This window comes from Alligator mississippiensis, chromosome 10 (assembly GCF_030867095.1).
Source record: "Alligator mississippiensis isolate rAllMis1 chromosome 10, rAllMis1, whole genome shotgun sequence".
Lineage (NCBI taxonomy): Eukaryota > Metazoa > Chordata > Crocodylia > Alligatoridae > Alligator > Alligator mississippiensis.
The window spans coordinates 21,955,158-21,971,611 of record NC_081833.1 but is presented as its reverse complement, the minus strand read 5'-3'; the positions used below and the strand labels follow the sequence as shown (position 1 = coordinate 21,971,611).

The following is a 16,454-nucleotide window of genomic DNA, read 5'->3' as shown; positions in this document are numbered from 1 at the left end:
TGGATGTGCCCAGCCAGAGCTATGATAATGGGAGAGAGAACCCGGTTCCCTGGGGCAGGCAAGTGCTTCAGTGACCTTGGAAATAGCATCATATTTCACCACAGAGCTTCCAGTCAGCACTGCCCAGCTTATGCTCTGCGCTACTCACTGCTGGAGCCTAAGTAGTAAGTGACACTAGCAAGTCATGGAATAGACATAGAATACATTTCCCATGGAGTGAAGGCCTTTATTTTGCAGTAAACAAGGAGTGGATACATGACACACAGCCTTGCAGTGGTGTAAGTTGCTCCACCTACAGGGAAATTTGCCCATCAGGAAAAGGTGTAATTTACACTGGGGGACTTGTAGTATTCCTTCTTGCCTAGTCAGTTTAATCCCCAGGTAGATGTTTGCTCAATGCAAGTTCATGAAAGTGCAGACTGCAGGTAGCCAGCATGGAAAAACCAATCATTTGTCCACTTCTTATCATGAACTAAAATCTGGGTTCAGTTACTCCAAAGCAGTGGTGCTGGTGTCCCCTGGCTGTGCCTCCTGTCTGTCCAGGGTAAGGTGCAAGTACCCAGAGCCAAAAGGGCCTCTGCTACAACAGATCTGGCAGGACTCTGCAATTCAACCTGCCTTAGCTCTACCCAGGCAGCTCAATACAAACTTGCAGCTTTCTCTGCTGCCTCTGGGCTTTCCTGTACACAGCCTGGGAACTGCAGCAAAGTCAGTGAGGCTTCATGATGGGTGTGGGGGTGAGTTTCAGCTAGTCTGGCTAAGCAAGGATTTGACTGTGCTGAAAAGGGCCAGTGCATCACGCTGCCATGGCCCAGGGTACTCCCCTGTAGACATTCCGACTTCACCTTGTGAGTGTTCCCTGCTCTAATATACTGTCACCATCCCCAGGTCTCCATCGTACAGCCCCTCACCTGTGAAGAAAAAGAAGAAGAAAAGCTCAAAGAAGCGAAAACGAAACAGGTACTCTCCTTGAGCATCTCACCCCCAGCCCCACATGCAGCCCCTGCACATTGAAGCACCAGGCTGGTCAGCACAGCTGCACTGCTGTGGTTAGAAGGTCACTAAGGCTAGGGACAGACATTCAGAAAGCCTGAGACTGAATTGATTCAATCTTTGTACATTAGTCTAACCTGGTTAGGCTAAATCACTTTGTAACTGCACAGACTTCCCAGAAATACCACCACGTGCCTGCATTGGCTCAGGCTAGAAGTTGGGAGGTGTTAGTGCAGCCCTCCCTTCCCTTGCACACAACTGAGCTGAGGGGGGACCTGGCCAGGCCCTGGCAGGACACTCTGATTAGCCCAGCAGGGAATTGATAACAGTGTTTATCACCCCTAACTCAGTGTTTATCACTCCATTAAGAAAACAACAGAGGGACATTACTAGCTACCTGTTGATTCTACCTGTTGATTCAGAGGGACTGTAGCCAGCATGTGGTCTGCTAGCTAATACACAAACACCTCTCCACAAGGCAGAGGGGAGAGGAATTCCTGCTTAGCAGGTAGTGGTGAGGGGGAGGGGGACAGCAGCTGCATCTCTGCCAGAGCTGCAGCCAGAGAGCAGAGGGGAGGGGCCAGCCCTGCTGTGGAGCAGAGAGCACTGCCCGGGCTAGAGAACATGCCGGGATGCTGGGGGAGTCCCAGAGAACATGCCAGGATGCTGTGGGAGACCCCTTGATTTAATTTAAACCAGCAAGGGGTCTGGGACATGTGGTGTCCATGCCAGGTCAGCCCTACACACTGGATCTGGGGCTGGTTCAGCCTTGCATGCCAGATCCAGTGCACAGGGCTGGACTAGCACAGGCTCCACATGCAGCATATGCCCCAGACTGGCTCTGTGTGCTGCATGAAGTACACTCCCTGACCAGCCCCTCCCACCTTATGCAGCCTGTGGGGCCAGGGCCAATGAGTGCTGCATATGGCGTGCAGAGCTAGAGCCAGCGTGTGCACTGCAAGTAGTACATGCAACCAATCAAGAGCATGTGCTACAGGAAGTGCCTGCACCAGACCAGCTCTGCAGGCTGGATTCAGCAAGTATGGCTAGTCTGTGGGCCTGCCAGCCCTGCACCCCTCATCTGGCTCACAGAGCTGGATGAGTTTGACCCCTGCTATAGAATGAAGAGAATGGAGGCTGCAGAAATCAGATTGTTGGAGAGGCAAGCCAAATCAAAGGCTACCCCTGTGCCCAGATGTTGAGGACCACACATCTGCATTCAGAATCCACGAGAGGACACGGTCACTCCATTTCCATCTTGCTTTAATAACTATATCTGAGTGAGCCTCAAAATCACTCAAATATTGGAACCAGTGATAGGCTGTGACAGGAACCCCAGAGTCAGGACCCAGCAGCCCTCTCTCCTCTGCCCCAAGCATTCCAGCATCCCAAGTGCAAACGTCGGTCTGAATGGCACTGCCCAGACCTGTGTATGTAAGAACCTGGACCCCCTGAAACCTTCCAGCCAGGAGAATGGCTTGCAGCTGCTCCAGATTTATGTTCTTGGGCCTGTTTCTCACTTAAAGACCACAGTTACATGTATAAATATCACACATATCACTATTTCCTCCCAGGCACTAAACTAATATTTGCTGAGAACAATTGGTCTCCCTCCAAAAACATGTGGATTTATACTTAGTTGAACCCACAAGATGGAACAGCTTTACAAACCTACAAATAATACAAGGCTAAACGCTGAGCCTGATGATCTGTGGAGGGAGGTGGGAGACTGAGAGACAGATGCAGAGTAGTGGGAGAAGACAGCAGCTCCCCCAAAGCCCTTCACTTTGAAGGAGCGAGTCTTGAGCTCCTGCTTGGGGTCTGCCCTGCAGCCCTGATGCTGGGGCTGCTTGGAAGAGCCAGTTCTGCCAGTACAGAGCAGGGGGAAGCAACAACCCCATCCAAATGGCAGCCTTGAACACCCACCTTGCCACAGTGTAAAAGAGTATGCCTGGGGCAAAGCACCAGGAAATCAGGCCCATTGGCTTTGAAAGAGATGCTCTGAATTTACACCAAGGTCAGAATTCACCTGCACATCTAGAAGATTAAGTGGCATGTGGGCTGCCCCTGTAAAATGATTCCACCTAGGAGAGAAATTACTAGTATTGCCGAGACAGCAAATCTTCCCCTCTGCCATTGCCAACACCATCATAGGGTCTGTAGAGCAATGAGACTGGGGGGTGGGTTCCCCAAATGCCCCACCAGAGCAGTGCACTAAGGAGAGCAGCCTGGCTCCTTTTCCACCCCTCAGGATCATGTGGGGAGGATTTTCCCCTCAGGACTGCTGCTCAGTCCTTATGTGAAACACATTTAACTCAGGGGCAATGATCTGGCCCCAAATAAAGAAAACAGAATAGGTCAGGCCCTCTTGAACACTTGAAGCAGATGGATGACAGCACATGGCTGCATGGGCTCATTTACCTGATGCAGGCCTGAGTGCTTCAATGGTGACAGCAGGGAAAATAGAACCAAGGAGAAGAATGAGTATGCCTGCCCCAAGAGAGCTATTACACTTAGGGCTAGATTCTCAAAAGCACTTGGCCCCCAGCTGCTCCCACCTCAGTACTCCTAGGCATTTTTTCAAGAGCTCAGCTGCCTGTGTGCCAAGTGTGGCAGGGAAGACTGGTGCTCTAGCTAATCAGGAGCAGAGATCAGCCTGCCACACTGCAAGTGGGGTTCCTCTCTTAGCCACCAAGCTGGCCTTAACTGCATGGGTCTCTGGACAAATGCAGTGGTGTGTGTTGATTCCACCTGAGCAACATCTCCACTCAGTTTCTATCTTTGTTTCTTGCAGGTTATCTTCAAAGAAGAGGAGACACAGGTAAAAAAAAACAAACCTTTGATGCTCACCTAAGAACCGTGGGGTAATTCTATTCAGGCAGCCCCCTAGGAAACACTGGAAGAGTCTCAGGGAGCCCAGACGCTCCAGCGCTGGTTTGAGGAGGTGTACATTTCCCTGAACTGAGCTTATGAAACCCTTGCCTGCCCCTTTGCACCCAGCACCTGTGGGTTTACAAGGGCAGTGTGTGCCATCTTCACCAGCAGGGTGGCATTCAGCACTCCACGCTGTTTGAGGCCAGGGGCACTTGAGCCTTCACTTTGCACTAGTAAACTTTTTGCCACTGGATGTAAGTGTAGGCTGTGCACCACTCGAGGAGTGTACATTGTGGCTTAGATAAACTCTCTTTAGAGAGGCAGACATATAAAGGATGAGCCCATTGCTTTAGAGAGACAAGCAGAGGAGTCTTAAATTTAGAGTGCTATTTTTACCTTCCCATGTGCCAGGATATTTGGAAATACTTTGGCAGTACTAACCTGTTGTGCTGTTACAGCAAAGGCTCTGTCAGCGATCTCTTTAGGAAGCCCAGCATTGAGACATTTCTAAAGCTCCTGGGTTTTTGTTTGCCCCGTGGGGACCACCGCATTGTCAAAAACAGACATCTTCGGTGGCCTTGGTACCTGGCAGGGTCCAGCATCAGTAAATGGAAGCCTCCCTCTGTTCTACTTTATTGCTAGTTTGATAGTTAGAACTTCCTTGCCTACAGATACAGTTCTCACCCTAACTATCCAGTGGCCTTTCAGGCTGGCTGGACTCTTGTTTGCCTGTTTGACTTAGGGTTCAACCCACAAGCCAGTATTTATGTTAGTTTCCAGCTGCCTTGTGGCCAGATCCTAGTTGCAATAGAAGGCTCCCGATTGTAGATGTCAATGGAAAGCTTGAGGTTTCCAGTGTTTAGTAGGGAGGACATGCAGCTTCAGAAAGCTGACCTTGGCAACAGAGGCAGCCTCTGTCTAATGGCAGATCTATTATGGCATAGACTGAATCCTAAAACTGTATTTCATAGGGTTTAGTTTATAAAAAAACATGTAGCACCAAGCAAATCCTTTATCTGATAGACCTGGCACAGGAAGGTCATTGAACATCTCCCTGAGACCTGGGCTGAGTCACTCTAGTGTCACCCCAGATTTATACTAGTGTAACTCCATCTATTTCAGTACAGTATAAATGTTTTATATATATATTAATCCATATTTTCCATAGAAATGAAAAAAGCTGGTGGGATTCAAGGGCGGGGGAGGGTGGTAATGGTGAAATGTACTTTTTCAATAAGCTCCATAGACCATATTCACCACAGAGGGATGCATGAGCACAGATCCATCAGCCTGAATGGCATAAGGCCTACTCTTCCCAGGATGTATAATTCTCCATTTGGTATTTTACAATTGAGTTGTACTGTAACATTACTCTGATGACTTGGTGTGTAGTTGAAGCTGAAATCTTCCCATTAATTAGCTTTTCTTATTTAGCTCCTCAAGCCCAAAAAGTAAAAGAAAGGAAGAAAGAAAACACAAAAAACAGTAAGTAGAGATGTCCTGATCTATCTCATGTGTGTCTGGTGAACTGCCCTTTACCAATCAGGAGTACAAGGGAGATTTTGGTGCCAGGCAGCCTCTCCGTTCTTTGTTGTGGTTCAGGGTCACTTATAAATGGGCCTCCAGCTGGTAAACTTCCAGGTGCACTTGGAATGCAGATTCTTATTTTCCCAGCTAAAATAAAGGGAAGCTTTTCTCCTTCACAGAGACTGGTCAGCAGGGCTGGTTGGCATGAGTCAAATTTCAAATTGCAACACTTGAACATTTTCTAATTAGAGGAAAAACAAAACTTAATCCCAAGGGTTTGGAAGATGCTTGTCCCTCTACCCTCTGTCTGAAGCGTAGAGATCAAAGTTTAAGGATTGCCTGTTTCAAAGGACAAGTGACAGGTGCAAGCTGTAGAGCTAGCACTTGGCTATGCTAGAGCCTTATGCAAAACTGAATGGACAGAGCCTCAGAGATAGTCATAACCCAGACATGTCAGTGGTGTCAGGAAGTGGCTTGGCACATGGAAGGCCAACTGAGCTTGCTTTCTTCATGCTGCAGGGATAAAGGGCCTGTAAATCAGCAGGGAGTTCTGATGAAACAGAATCCACGTGTGCATCAGCCCAGCCCTGGCAAAACACCTTCAATGAACAGAGAGAATATTGTTCGCAAGGGGCCCATCCACACATGCAGACTGAGTAATGGGGCATACAGGTAGCAGCTTGCCTTTGCAAGTGCTGTTTACAAATGTGTTTACTCAGCCTGTGGGCATAAGTCTGGGATCTACACTTGGAACCTTTGACCCCAGATGTGATAAAAAAGCGAGAGATACATCCTGGCAAGGGGCAGAGGGATTATTTGTTTCTGTGCCATAATGGGAGCATTAGTTCTTACAAGGCATTCTGCCTTCTCCCGGGGATGGGGCATGGAGGAAGCTGGGGAGGCCAGCCAGCACAGAACAGTGCATCCCCCACACTGTCCTTAACAGGAGGTCATGAGAGGGAGGAGGATCACAGGGCTCCCTGCAGTTGGCTTAGTCTGGGATGGGGCTGTGCGAACCTTTGGGCACTGATTCGATTCGGAGGAGATTTGGCCTGATTCGGTGGCCAAATCTCTGAATCCGAATTGAATCAGGAGACCAATTAAAAGGTCCGAATAGATTTGAAGCTCCCCAAATCTTTGGAAAAGACTTGGAGAGCTTCGATGCTTCAGACGGTCCCCAGTGGCTGCAGCAGGAAGCTGCAGCTGGAATCGGAGCTGGTAAGTACTAGGAGAGGGGAGGGGGGGCTGGAGGAGGAGGGACAGGACTACGGGTGGACCCCTGCCAGGCCCCGTCCTGTGCCTGCTCCCCTAGCCCCCCCCCATGGCTGCCCTGCCTGCCCCAGCTCCCGGTGCTTTAAACAAAAGCCCCACTCACAAGGTGCTGCCGGGTGCGGGGGGGGGGGGTGATCTCTGCTACCCCCCAGTGCCTCATGCCACATGGGGGGCTCTGTCACAAGCCCCCCAACCCCTTTCCTGCTGTCCCAGCCTCCCCCCTCCCGCTGCCCCACCCACCCCAGCTCCAGCCCTTTAAGAAAAAAAAAGATGGAGAAAAACCCTGGAAATCGCCACTCCTGCAGCAGCCTCAGGGCTTCAGGGGGCTCGTGCAGAGCCCCCCACGTGGCGGGGCAGCAGGGATCACCCCCCACCAGGCAGGAATGGTAAGTGGGGCAGTCATGGGGGGGGCTGGGATTGGGGGAGGGTTGGGGGGCAGCGTGGGGCAGTGGGGGGCAGCAGGGAATGCCCCCCCCCCCACTTTGCAGCATCCAGTGACCGGGGTGTAGGGGTTGTCAAAGTGCCAGGAGCTGGGGCAGGCGGGGCAGCCATTGCTGGGCTGGGAGAGTGGGTGGGGAATGAGCCTGGCCTGGGTGATTTGGAGATTCAGCCGAGTCAATTCAGGAGAGTGATTTGAATCACCAAATCAAATCACTGTCCCCCGAATTGGACGAATCTGAAACGCGTACTAGCCACTTTGCACAGGCCTAGTCTGGGACTCAGTCAGGATGCTGCTCCCAAGAGCTTTCATTCCCCAAAGGTAGCTGCACTCTTAGGAGTACTTTACTCCAGTAGCTCTGATGACTCTAGGGCAGCTACTAGCAGTACAAGGTACAAGAGGAGATAAGAGGGGCAGAACCTGGTGCTAAAATGGGGAGGGGAATAGGAGTGAAATCAGATACAGGGAATAATCTGGTTTGAGAGCCAATCAGCAGTGGCTGCAGAGCACAACAGCACCTGCCCCAGGAAGATCACAATCCAGGTAAGTACCAATAAGGGGCATGTTGATGTCAAGAGAGCTCGTGAGCCTCTGTATATATCTCTGGTCCAGGAGGGGAGGCTGTGAACTCTGCATGCATCTGGTGTGGGGCATGGGGAGGTCTGTATCTGCAGGCTCCTGGGAAGATCATCAGAAATAACCTTTCTGGATCACTGCCTCTGACACCTCCTAACTCAGGGAGTTTTCATTTGTTTGCCATTTGCATTATATATTCTTTCTCTATGGCATGTGATTGGCCATCTAAGTCGCATGGTATTGTTCCTTCTCCCTGGTTGAATGGCAAAAGTTTTAAAGAGGCAAGTAATGAGGATAGTTTGTTGATTTTATGTCGGGTAATTACACTCCAAGCCCCAACATCTGGACAAGAATACAAGCATTGTAAATAAAAGAATGCAAAAGGGTCAGGTAACATGGCCATGAAATCAAGAAAACATATCCCTACCAGTTAACCAGTCACTACCTCCACCAACTGCTAGGCTGCCCCCTTCCAGCTTCCAAGTCAGGCTGAACAGATAGATCGTTTTTACACTGAACAGCCAGCATTGTCACAAAATATAGACACTGACCAGCCACAAGAGGGAAAGGATTCTGAAGCAGGCATCTACCACCAAACTCACCTGTCATCCACACTCAAGCACTCAATCTTTAGGAATTGGGGACAAGCACATTGCAACTGATTGTAGCTGCCAAAGTAGAGCAGTGGAAAAGGCAGCAAAGTACTGGGCTGGGTCCCAGCGCACACATCCCCCATATGCCTGCTATGACATTTCGGTATTTTAAAAATGAGAGCAGAGTAGGAGTGAGCATGTGACATACAGGAAGTCAGATATAAAGACACCTGCCTCTTAACCAGGTTCTGTCTGGCTGAGTGCTCTTTAACTAGGGGAGCTGTTTTTTGGGGGTCTCTACAAAGGCCAGGGAAGGGTCACCTAGATGGAAAGACATGCTTTCCCCTTCCCAGCAGGAGAAAGTGGGAGGGCGTCTCCGCCACCAAGGGCTCTGTATTACCTTGAGTCTCTTTTGTCCATCTTCTGTTTAGTAATAAACTGGCCTGGTGGGAAGGAGCTTAAAACTCAGCTCAAGCATTTGTTCTTTTTTTGGCCAGTCCACGCTTGTGAATATGCTCAGGAATAGAAAAGCCCCAGGCTACAGGTCATCTACAGACAGGTGGCCAAATGTGATCTTTAGCCTGCCTAACAAGTGCATTTTCATATAGGTTAACACTAGGCAAGATTGTTATCCTCTGCTCTGGACCCGTGAATGACCCAGGCCCTGGAGCTCCACCCTCTAATTCCTGCAGCCAGATGTGAACGATGGCAGAACTCTAAGAAAGACAGCGGGGTCCTGTTTGCAGGCTCCCATGTGATAGAGGATCCTTCACATCTCTTGGTAGCCACCCCAAAAGTTAACGCCCTCTCTATTAAAAAACCCTGGTATTGCTTTTACAGTTTGGACTCTGCTGACTTTGCCTCCAGGCGCTATCTGTCCTGGTGCCATTGCTAGATTAACAAGTCTTTCTTTCTGCTTCACAAGCTGTCGTAGCCGGCCGCGAAAATCCCATCGACACCGCCATCGCCACTGCCACTCCCGGTCAGAGAGCTCAGGTTCCCGCTCCTCTAGCTGCCAAAGCAGGTAAAGGGCCCTTCGCTGAGTTCACTTTCCTTTCAGTCTCACTCCACAGCTGCCTTAGGGACAAAGCAACAGTTGTGTTAGCAATCACAGTGTTACCCACAGCCAATCAGCGTAGTCTCCCTCTAAAAGAGGCTGAGCCAAAATTGAAGGTCATTGAGTCTGCTGGTGTCATGGCTATCAGAGCTTGGCCTTTGAGCTCAGGTAGTTGAAGCTTATGCTTCTGATACCTAATGCCAGTGATCCTCCCCATGCAGGTACAGCCTAATATCAACCCAGTGTCCCAGGCTGGCAGTCACCTCTTCACATCAGCAGCAGCAAGGCCCATGCATGACCTAAATCCCACATATCTGTTAAAATAGGTGTCCACACAGAGGTGAATGTTGTGTCTAGTTGACATGTTTGCCCAAGGCACCTGGTGAGCCATTTTTGTTGTAGGTCTGGCAAAGGGCCAGAACACCAGGTAGTGATATATGCCAGGGTTGCTGGTTTGACCCTTTTCCTGCTCAGGCTCCCATTTCTCTTGAACACTCAGCTTTCAAAGAGCCTTTTTGTTTGGCTGCTTTTAAGAAGCTTTTGTTCAGGAGCAGTCACTGATCCCTGTAGGGAGAAGCAGCATGATGGTAAAGCAAAGGGGTTTGTGCCAAAGGTGTGTTCTGTTTGAGGTAGGTGGCTTTGGGGATCATAAATCCCTTCCTGAGATGGGACCAAGACACAGTCAGTTGCAGATTCTATATCCTCCCCTAAAGCTCAGGGATACTTGAGTAGAGGGTTAGTATCCAGGTTATTACAGGGTCAAGCAGGTTTGGATCCTGGACCCAAACATTGGAGGTCTTGCATCATGGCCCAGAGATAACCCAGTTTCAGACTATTAAGAGCAGTAAAACACCATTCCTGAATAGGGAGTCAGCATCTACCTTTTGTCTCAACCTCCAATAGTCAGCTGTCCCTCAAACTAGCTATCACTTAGGATGAAATCCCTTTTGGGATATAGTGGGTCAGCACAAAGCCTTTCTGGGCTCAGATGGGCTCCAGGCCTTGTGCTAGCTCCAATGAGGTAACCTTCATCCTACACCAGGAGGTGTCACTTAGGCCACTCTGAGCATTTCTATTATACAAATAAAGAGTAGGAGTAGTTTGATGTTCCATTTGTCTTCTTGCAGGCACAGAGACAGATCTCGGGAGGAAAGGCATAAAGCTAGACGAAGACGCTCCCGGCACCATTCAAAGAACACTGAAAAACGAAGCATTTCTGCTGAGGTTCAGGCCAGCTATTCCTCCAGCCAAACCCTTCAGATATACAGCTTCCTCTCAGCTAAGGAAGTAGTAAGTATTACCCATTTTGCTTCCCTGCCCAGACTAGCCACAGGAACTTGGGCAAAAAAATCAGATATGAAATTTTTATAACTCAATTACAGTTATGTTAGACAAAGTTGGTTTAAAACTGTATTATTTATTAATGATGCTGTTCTGCGATGTATTAAAAGTCATTCCTTCCCTCAGCACTTTCACACTGGGGGTGGGGTAGGATAGGGGAAAAAAATCTCCTGTGACTTTAGCCTATGAATAATGAATTGGGGACATTAAACAAAAAAGTGGCCTCCAGCGATGGTATTTTACAGGGAAATATTTGTGATGCAGTCTTTGCTCAGCTGGATGTGAACTTAATTCACTGGTCTTCATATCCACCAGTTTAGCCCTTCAGGGGAGAAAGGGAATCAAACATATATAAAAGAAACATTTACTTTTAATAAGTTGGTGATTATTGGCAGAGGATGTTTGTTGAGTCTTGGGATTCCTTTAAGATCATCATTCCTCTTTACTGACAAACCTGAGGGCCAAATTTGGAACATGTAGGCAGCTCCAGTGGTGCTAATGGGAGCTGTGTGTGCATCCAAGGGTAAAATCAAGCCCAAGGCCTTGGGATATCTTTCCATATACATAGATGATGAGGAGAGATGCTATAATAATCTGTCCCCGTCAAGGGAGAGAGAGGAAGAAATTATATAAATGAAGGCCTGCTGTTCCACAGCACTGTACCTTGTGCAGCCGCTCATGCCTGTGCAGAGTGCATACAGAGAGGCTACCACATCAGAACAGGAGTATCTTCTATTCCCTTTGCACAAGTATTAATTATTAGCCAAAAGGCAAAGCACGGAAAAATCTGTGTGTACAATATTAGAGACGGTACAAATCAAAACACTACAACTCCCGTCCCCTAGAACTGGTGTGGTATAGGGGTCTGATCCTCTCACTTAGAGATTAGTTGTATAGCAGGATTAACATGACTGAATTCACTAGTTATATCAACATAAAACCAAAGTCAGTAAGAGGATAATTTGTATGTGTGCATGTGTGCATGCTCCCTTATATCTTATACTCCAGTATACACACACATCATCCAGAGATATGGGTATATATGCATACCTACATATATAACACATATAGAAGATATACACCTGTGCATATGCGTATATAGAAACAGATGTTGTGTATGTGTATGTGGAACAAGAAATACACTATGGCATGGTAAGCTATGATTATTTTTATGGGCATGAGCTTGAATGACTGCATTACTGAGGACTAGTGAAGCCATGGATAAGTTAACAGCACATTCTAAATAAGGGCCAGTAAAACTCTGGGTACCAGAAGCAGTAATAGCCACATTAGTGCAGAGCTCCATCTTGGCTAATGTACCCTGATTCTCTGCAGGGCTAACTAGCCCCAGCAGATCCCCATGCTAATGTGGCCATACTGCTCCCATTCCCTTAGTTAGCACTGTGTAGTGCAAGCCATATCCACCATATTTGAGTGGGTACCCTACTTCCTATTCACCTCTCCCTGAAGTCAGGCTCCCTGAATGTCCTGAGGCAAACATCCCATTGGAAACTCCCCCAAACAAGAGGAAAATGGAACTCAGATTTGTAGAAACCATTAAAATGGTCTAAATTGGAGCATTTGACTCTGCACTGGCTGTGCTCAGACCTAGATGACCATGCATGGTGCAAGGCAAAGAATCCAGCCCAAAGCACTTACCAAGAAAGCTGCAGGTGAGGAGTCAGAAATAATAGCCACTGGGACATGGTGATAGCTTTAGGTTAATAATGTGAGAAAATATATTGACAGTAAAAAATGTATTAATGCACTCACTGTGCAATCTATCAGTGTCCTTCATCTCCCAAAAGAAATACACGCTTAGGCCATAATTCAGGAAATCACTTAAATAGTCATTTATAGTTAAGCACCTACTTAACTGCTGTCCTGAATAGTGACACTTTCCTGTACCAGGACCTTAAATGTCATGTGCAGAAAACTGATAGTGGAGAGACATAGGTAAAATTTAATCTCATGCATTGGAGACATGCCTTATGACCAGACATAGCTATTTTGTGGCTTCATTCTGCCTTTTGTAGGATCTTTGCTCAGTCTTTATTTAAGGTTAGGTGAATTGTTCCATTCAAAAAATGTTGACAGGAATTTGGGTTTTTAATTAAATGAAAATGTTCATGAAAAGTGCCTGCACTTTTCAGAAAAAAACTCCAAAACACTAATACCTGAAAACAAAACAGGGTTTGGCCAAAATCCACATGCTTTGCTTCAGAAAGCTTTGATTCAGTGATTCATGATGACAATGATAATTGGGTTGTCCGTGTCCTGTTTCTTGTTTGTGGGCTGAATTTCCTCCCCACACTGCATCTCCTGCAGTCAGGGATTCCCCTGATGAACCCTCAGAGGCAGGGCCAAATTAATGCATAGGCAAACTAGGCATATGCCCAGGGCCCTAAGTGAAGAAGAGGCCCAGTTGTGCTTATTTTACATATTATAAGTATTGAGTGAAAAAAGTAGGGGCCCATGAGTTTGTTTGCCTAGGGCCCACTAAAGGGCTAATTCAGCCCTGCTCAGAGGCGACCAAGAAGGGAGATCCTGAGATATCGCAGAAGATGTAGCCCAAGCAAAGAGACTGGTCAACAGAGAGAATGCAGGGCATGGCAATGCAAAGCACGGCTCCCAGCCAGCCCTATGGAGGACACTTCCCAATCACAGGATTTGGTTTCCGGCCAATGAGTTGAACTTTTTTTGTTCAACAATGGAAATTTTCTATTTGCAAACCTTGATGATTTGTTTTTTATTTACACTGATGTTTCCATGGGGGGGAGAGAGGCATTTTTTTAGCCAGTCCTATCAATACCTTGTACGAAAAAAGCATTGCATTGCCCAGGGCATCTCTGTCTCTCTCTCATGCTTACATGTGTGTGCATATGGCAGGACAAGTAATAATTTCACACTGCTTATCTTTCTGGTAACCAATGTCCTGACCTCTTTTGCTTTTAATCTTTGCTGAACAATTAATGACATGCAGCCACAATAGGAACCTATTCAGAGCTGTCCCTCAGTGCACAGAGAACTGTGGGTAATATGCAGCATTTATTTTTAAACATAATATTAACTGGCTCCCTAACTTGCTGTAGATGCTTTGCTCCACACTGCTACAGATATATTACATGCTGCTGTGCTTTCAGGACATTGTAGTCAAGCAGACCAATATAAGCACCTACAGGGTAGAAATCTAATTGCCTTTGTTGTATCTGATGAAGCGGACCACAGACTGCATGCACTCTCCTTGCCAGCTCCCCTCCTTTCACTGGCAGATCCACAGCTAAAACTAACATAGTTTGGGGCCAAATTATGAGTGAGACTATGGGGAGGCTTAGGGGACAACTATTCCAAGAAGCAGTAATTATTCCAGTGCTAATGTACCTACAAAAGGTTGGAGGCAGGAAAATGGAAGTCAGACTGCAGAGTCGCTCAGCATGTGCTGCGAAGGGGATAGAAGCCTTGCAAGAAACATAAATTTGGTCTCTATGATACTTCATGTTTTCCAGTCTGTTCACTTTAAATTGTCACATTTTTTTCACTTACCAGCCCCACGACCCCAACACACACAGTTAAAACTCAAGAATAAAAGAAGTAAAGCAATGGTGGGGATATTTGCATATATATATATGCAAAACCCTCTTTTTTAATTTCAGTGAGCCTCCAAAACCCCAGTCTGTTGCCTGGTTCAGCATCGTGTTTGGGCTAAAAGAAGGATGGAAAGATCTGACTAACCTGGACAGAGGAGTGTGGGTCTGAGTGGAGAGCATCAGCTGTAGGCATGTCAGGGGGACAGATACTAGACGAGTTCTCTCACCCAGGCTGTCCTGGTGCATCTTGAACCTGATCTGCAGCACCTCTGGCTGTTTTTGTTCAGCGTTTCCACAGAGCACTGGCTGTCAGTCATGCAGGCTGGAGTGATTTTTGCAAGGCAGACAAACATCCACTTAGAAACAGGCTGAAACCTGCCACTGCAATTGATTGGTGGCCAAGTCTGTACTGGAGAGGAAACAACTAGTGCAGCAAAACACTTTCCTCACTGTAACTTTCCTGTTTTTATTGCCTGGCAGTAGACTCAGCCTAGCTTGCATTGTACCAGGGGTTCAATCCCCTACTCTCGGTGCAGGTAAGAGTCCCATTAAAGTCAAGGAGGATCGATTCACTGAATTTTGCTTGAGTCAGGAATCCGTAATTAGGCACTGTGGGGTTATATTTCCATCCACTGGTATCTTTGTTCAAAATTAGTTATTTAAATATAGGGTGACCATATGGGACAATGAAATCTGGGACACTGCTCCCATCCCCCTTCGGCTCTCAAGTCAGTAGCACTGCTGCAGGCAGAGGTGGACCAGGGTGTCATGGTGCAGCTCTGGTATTAATGTTCAGGCTGCTAAGAGTGTCAATGGCCTGTCAATGACCTATTGTTCTTTACTTCACAGGTGTTAACAATCACTTCTCCTTTTTAACGGCCATTCCACTAATCAAGCTAACCTATTTTAGGGCAATCTTGCTGTCTGCTAGGGCTTCCTATTTCACAGCTTCTGCCGCTCTACTTTCCCACTCTGTGCCCTGCACCCAGGACACTCATTTTAATTTTCACCAGCCAGCCAGGACCAGCCTTCAAAATCTGGGACTGTTCTGGCCAAATCAGGATGTGTGGTCACCCTACTTACATAGGATTTAAACAGAAAGGGTCATATCCTCAGCTACAGTTAATCAGCAGGCTTCCAGTGAGGCCAGTGGAATGAGGCTGGTTTACCCCAGCTAAGAGTCTGGACCTAAACTCCCCCCATTAGTAGAATATACCCCTAAAACCTACCACATGCTCTCACTGTCCCAAGTGGTGTCTAACAGCAGGTGTTGCATCTGACTTTAGAAGCCCATCAGCAAAATGCTCTTGCTCTTTAACCTCCTGCTACAATGGTGAAGATGGCTCGGTGGGAACACTGACACAAGTTCTTCATTCTTTGCATTATTAGAATGCAAAAAAAGAGATTAGGCACCTCCAGAAAAATTAACATTTCTTGGAAATAGATTGTAAAGAAGAAAAATATCCAAGGAAAAAATGTTCCATCTCTAAGCCAGACCATGCAGAGCTACTCGCAGCAAAATCTCAGCCCCTGGATGGCTGAGAAAATTTATGGTCATATCTCTCTACGGAGCCATTTGAAGCACAGTAAATGGACTTGTTCAGTTTAATTGGAATACTCTTAGTGATTGTATTTTTGTAACCTATTAGGCTGTGCTTCCGCTTGATCTACAAATTCAGTCGAAATTAAATTCTGAAGTATAAGCAAGGGCCTCATTTTTTCGCCCTTCATTTTGATTAAATAATGATTTCAAACAAAAAACCCCCAATAAATAAGTATGTTAGGCTCCCCTGAGGGTGGCTGTAGATCTCCCCAGTGAAAGCCAATGGAAGCAAAGTTCACTGTGAGTATTTAATTACTTATGAGAGCAAAGAAAAAAACCTAAATGGTTCACACAGAGCAAATCTGGACCATAAAAGACCAAGCACTTTTAAGACACCCAAGGAAAATTAAGACTGTTAGGATTCAATTGTACTGTGTATGGTATTTTCAAATATGGGTCTTGGTTTATCATTTGTATGGCTGTGGCTTCCTGACATGCAGCTAAATGGAACAAGATAATAAGTTATGTTCAGCAGTGATTTATTTCACCACAGTGCCTAGGGGTGTTCACCATTATTTGCCCTGTGTAAGTCCTGTTTGGAAGGCTTCAGTAGTTCATACACTGGTGCTTGGAATATGGATGAGCTTTACCT

General features: G+C 47.0%; 1 protein-coding gene across 1 annotated transcript in view; it reads left to right on the top strand.

Moving 5' to 3' along the window:
* The window catches only part of SRRM4 (serine/arginine repetitive matrix 4), a 140,788-nt gene that overhangs the window by 102,283 nt on the left and 22,051 nt on the right, over nucleotides 1–16,454 (top strand). Inside the window, exons 4-8 of the mRNA XM_019493617.2 lie at nucleotides 889–960; nucleotides 3,788–3,814; nucleotides 5,302–5,352; nucleotides 9,200–9,298; nucleotides 10,459–10,621. Of these exons, the coding sequence (XP_019349162.2) occupies nucleotides 889–960; nucleotides 3,788–3,814; nucleotides 5,302–5,352; nucleotides 9,200–9,298; nucleotides 10,459–10,621 (412 nt within the window). The remainder of the gene's footprint in view (nucleotides 1–888; nucleotides 961–3,787; nucleotides 3,815–5,301; nucleotides 5,353–9,199; nucleotides 9,299–10,458; nucleotides 10,622–16,454) is intronic.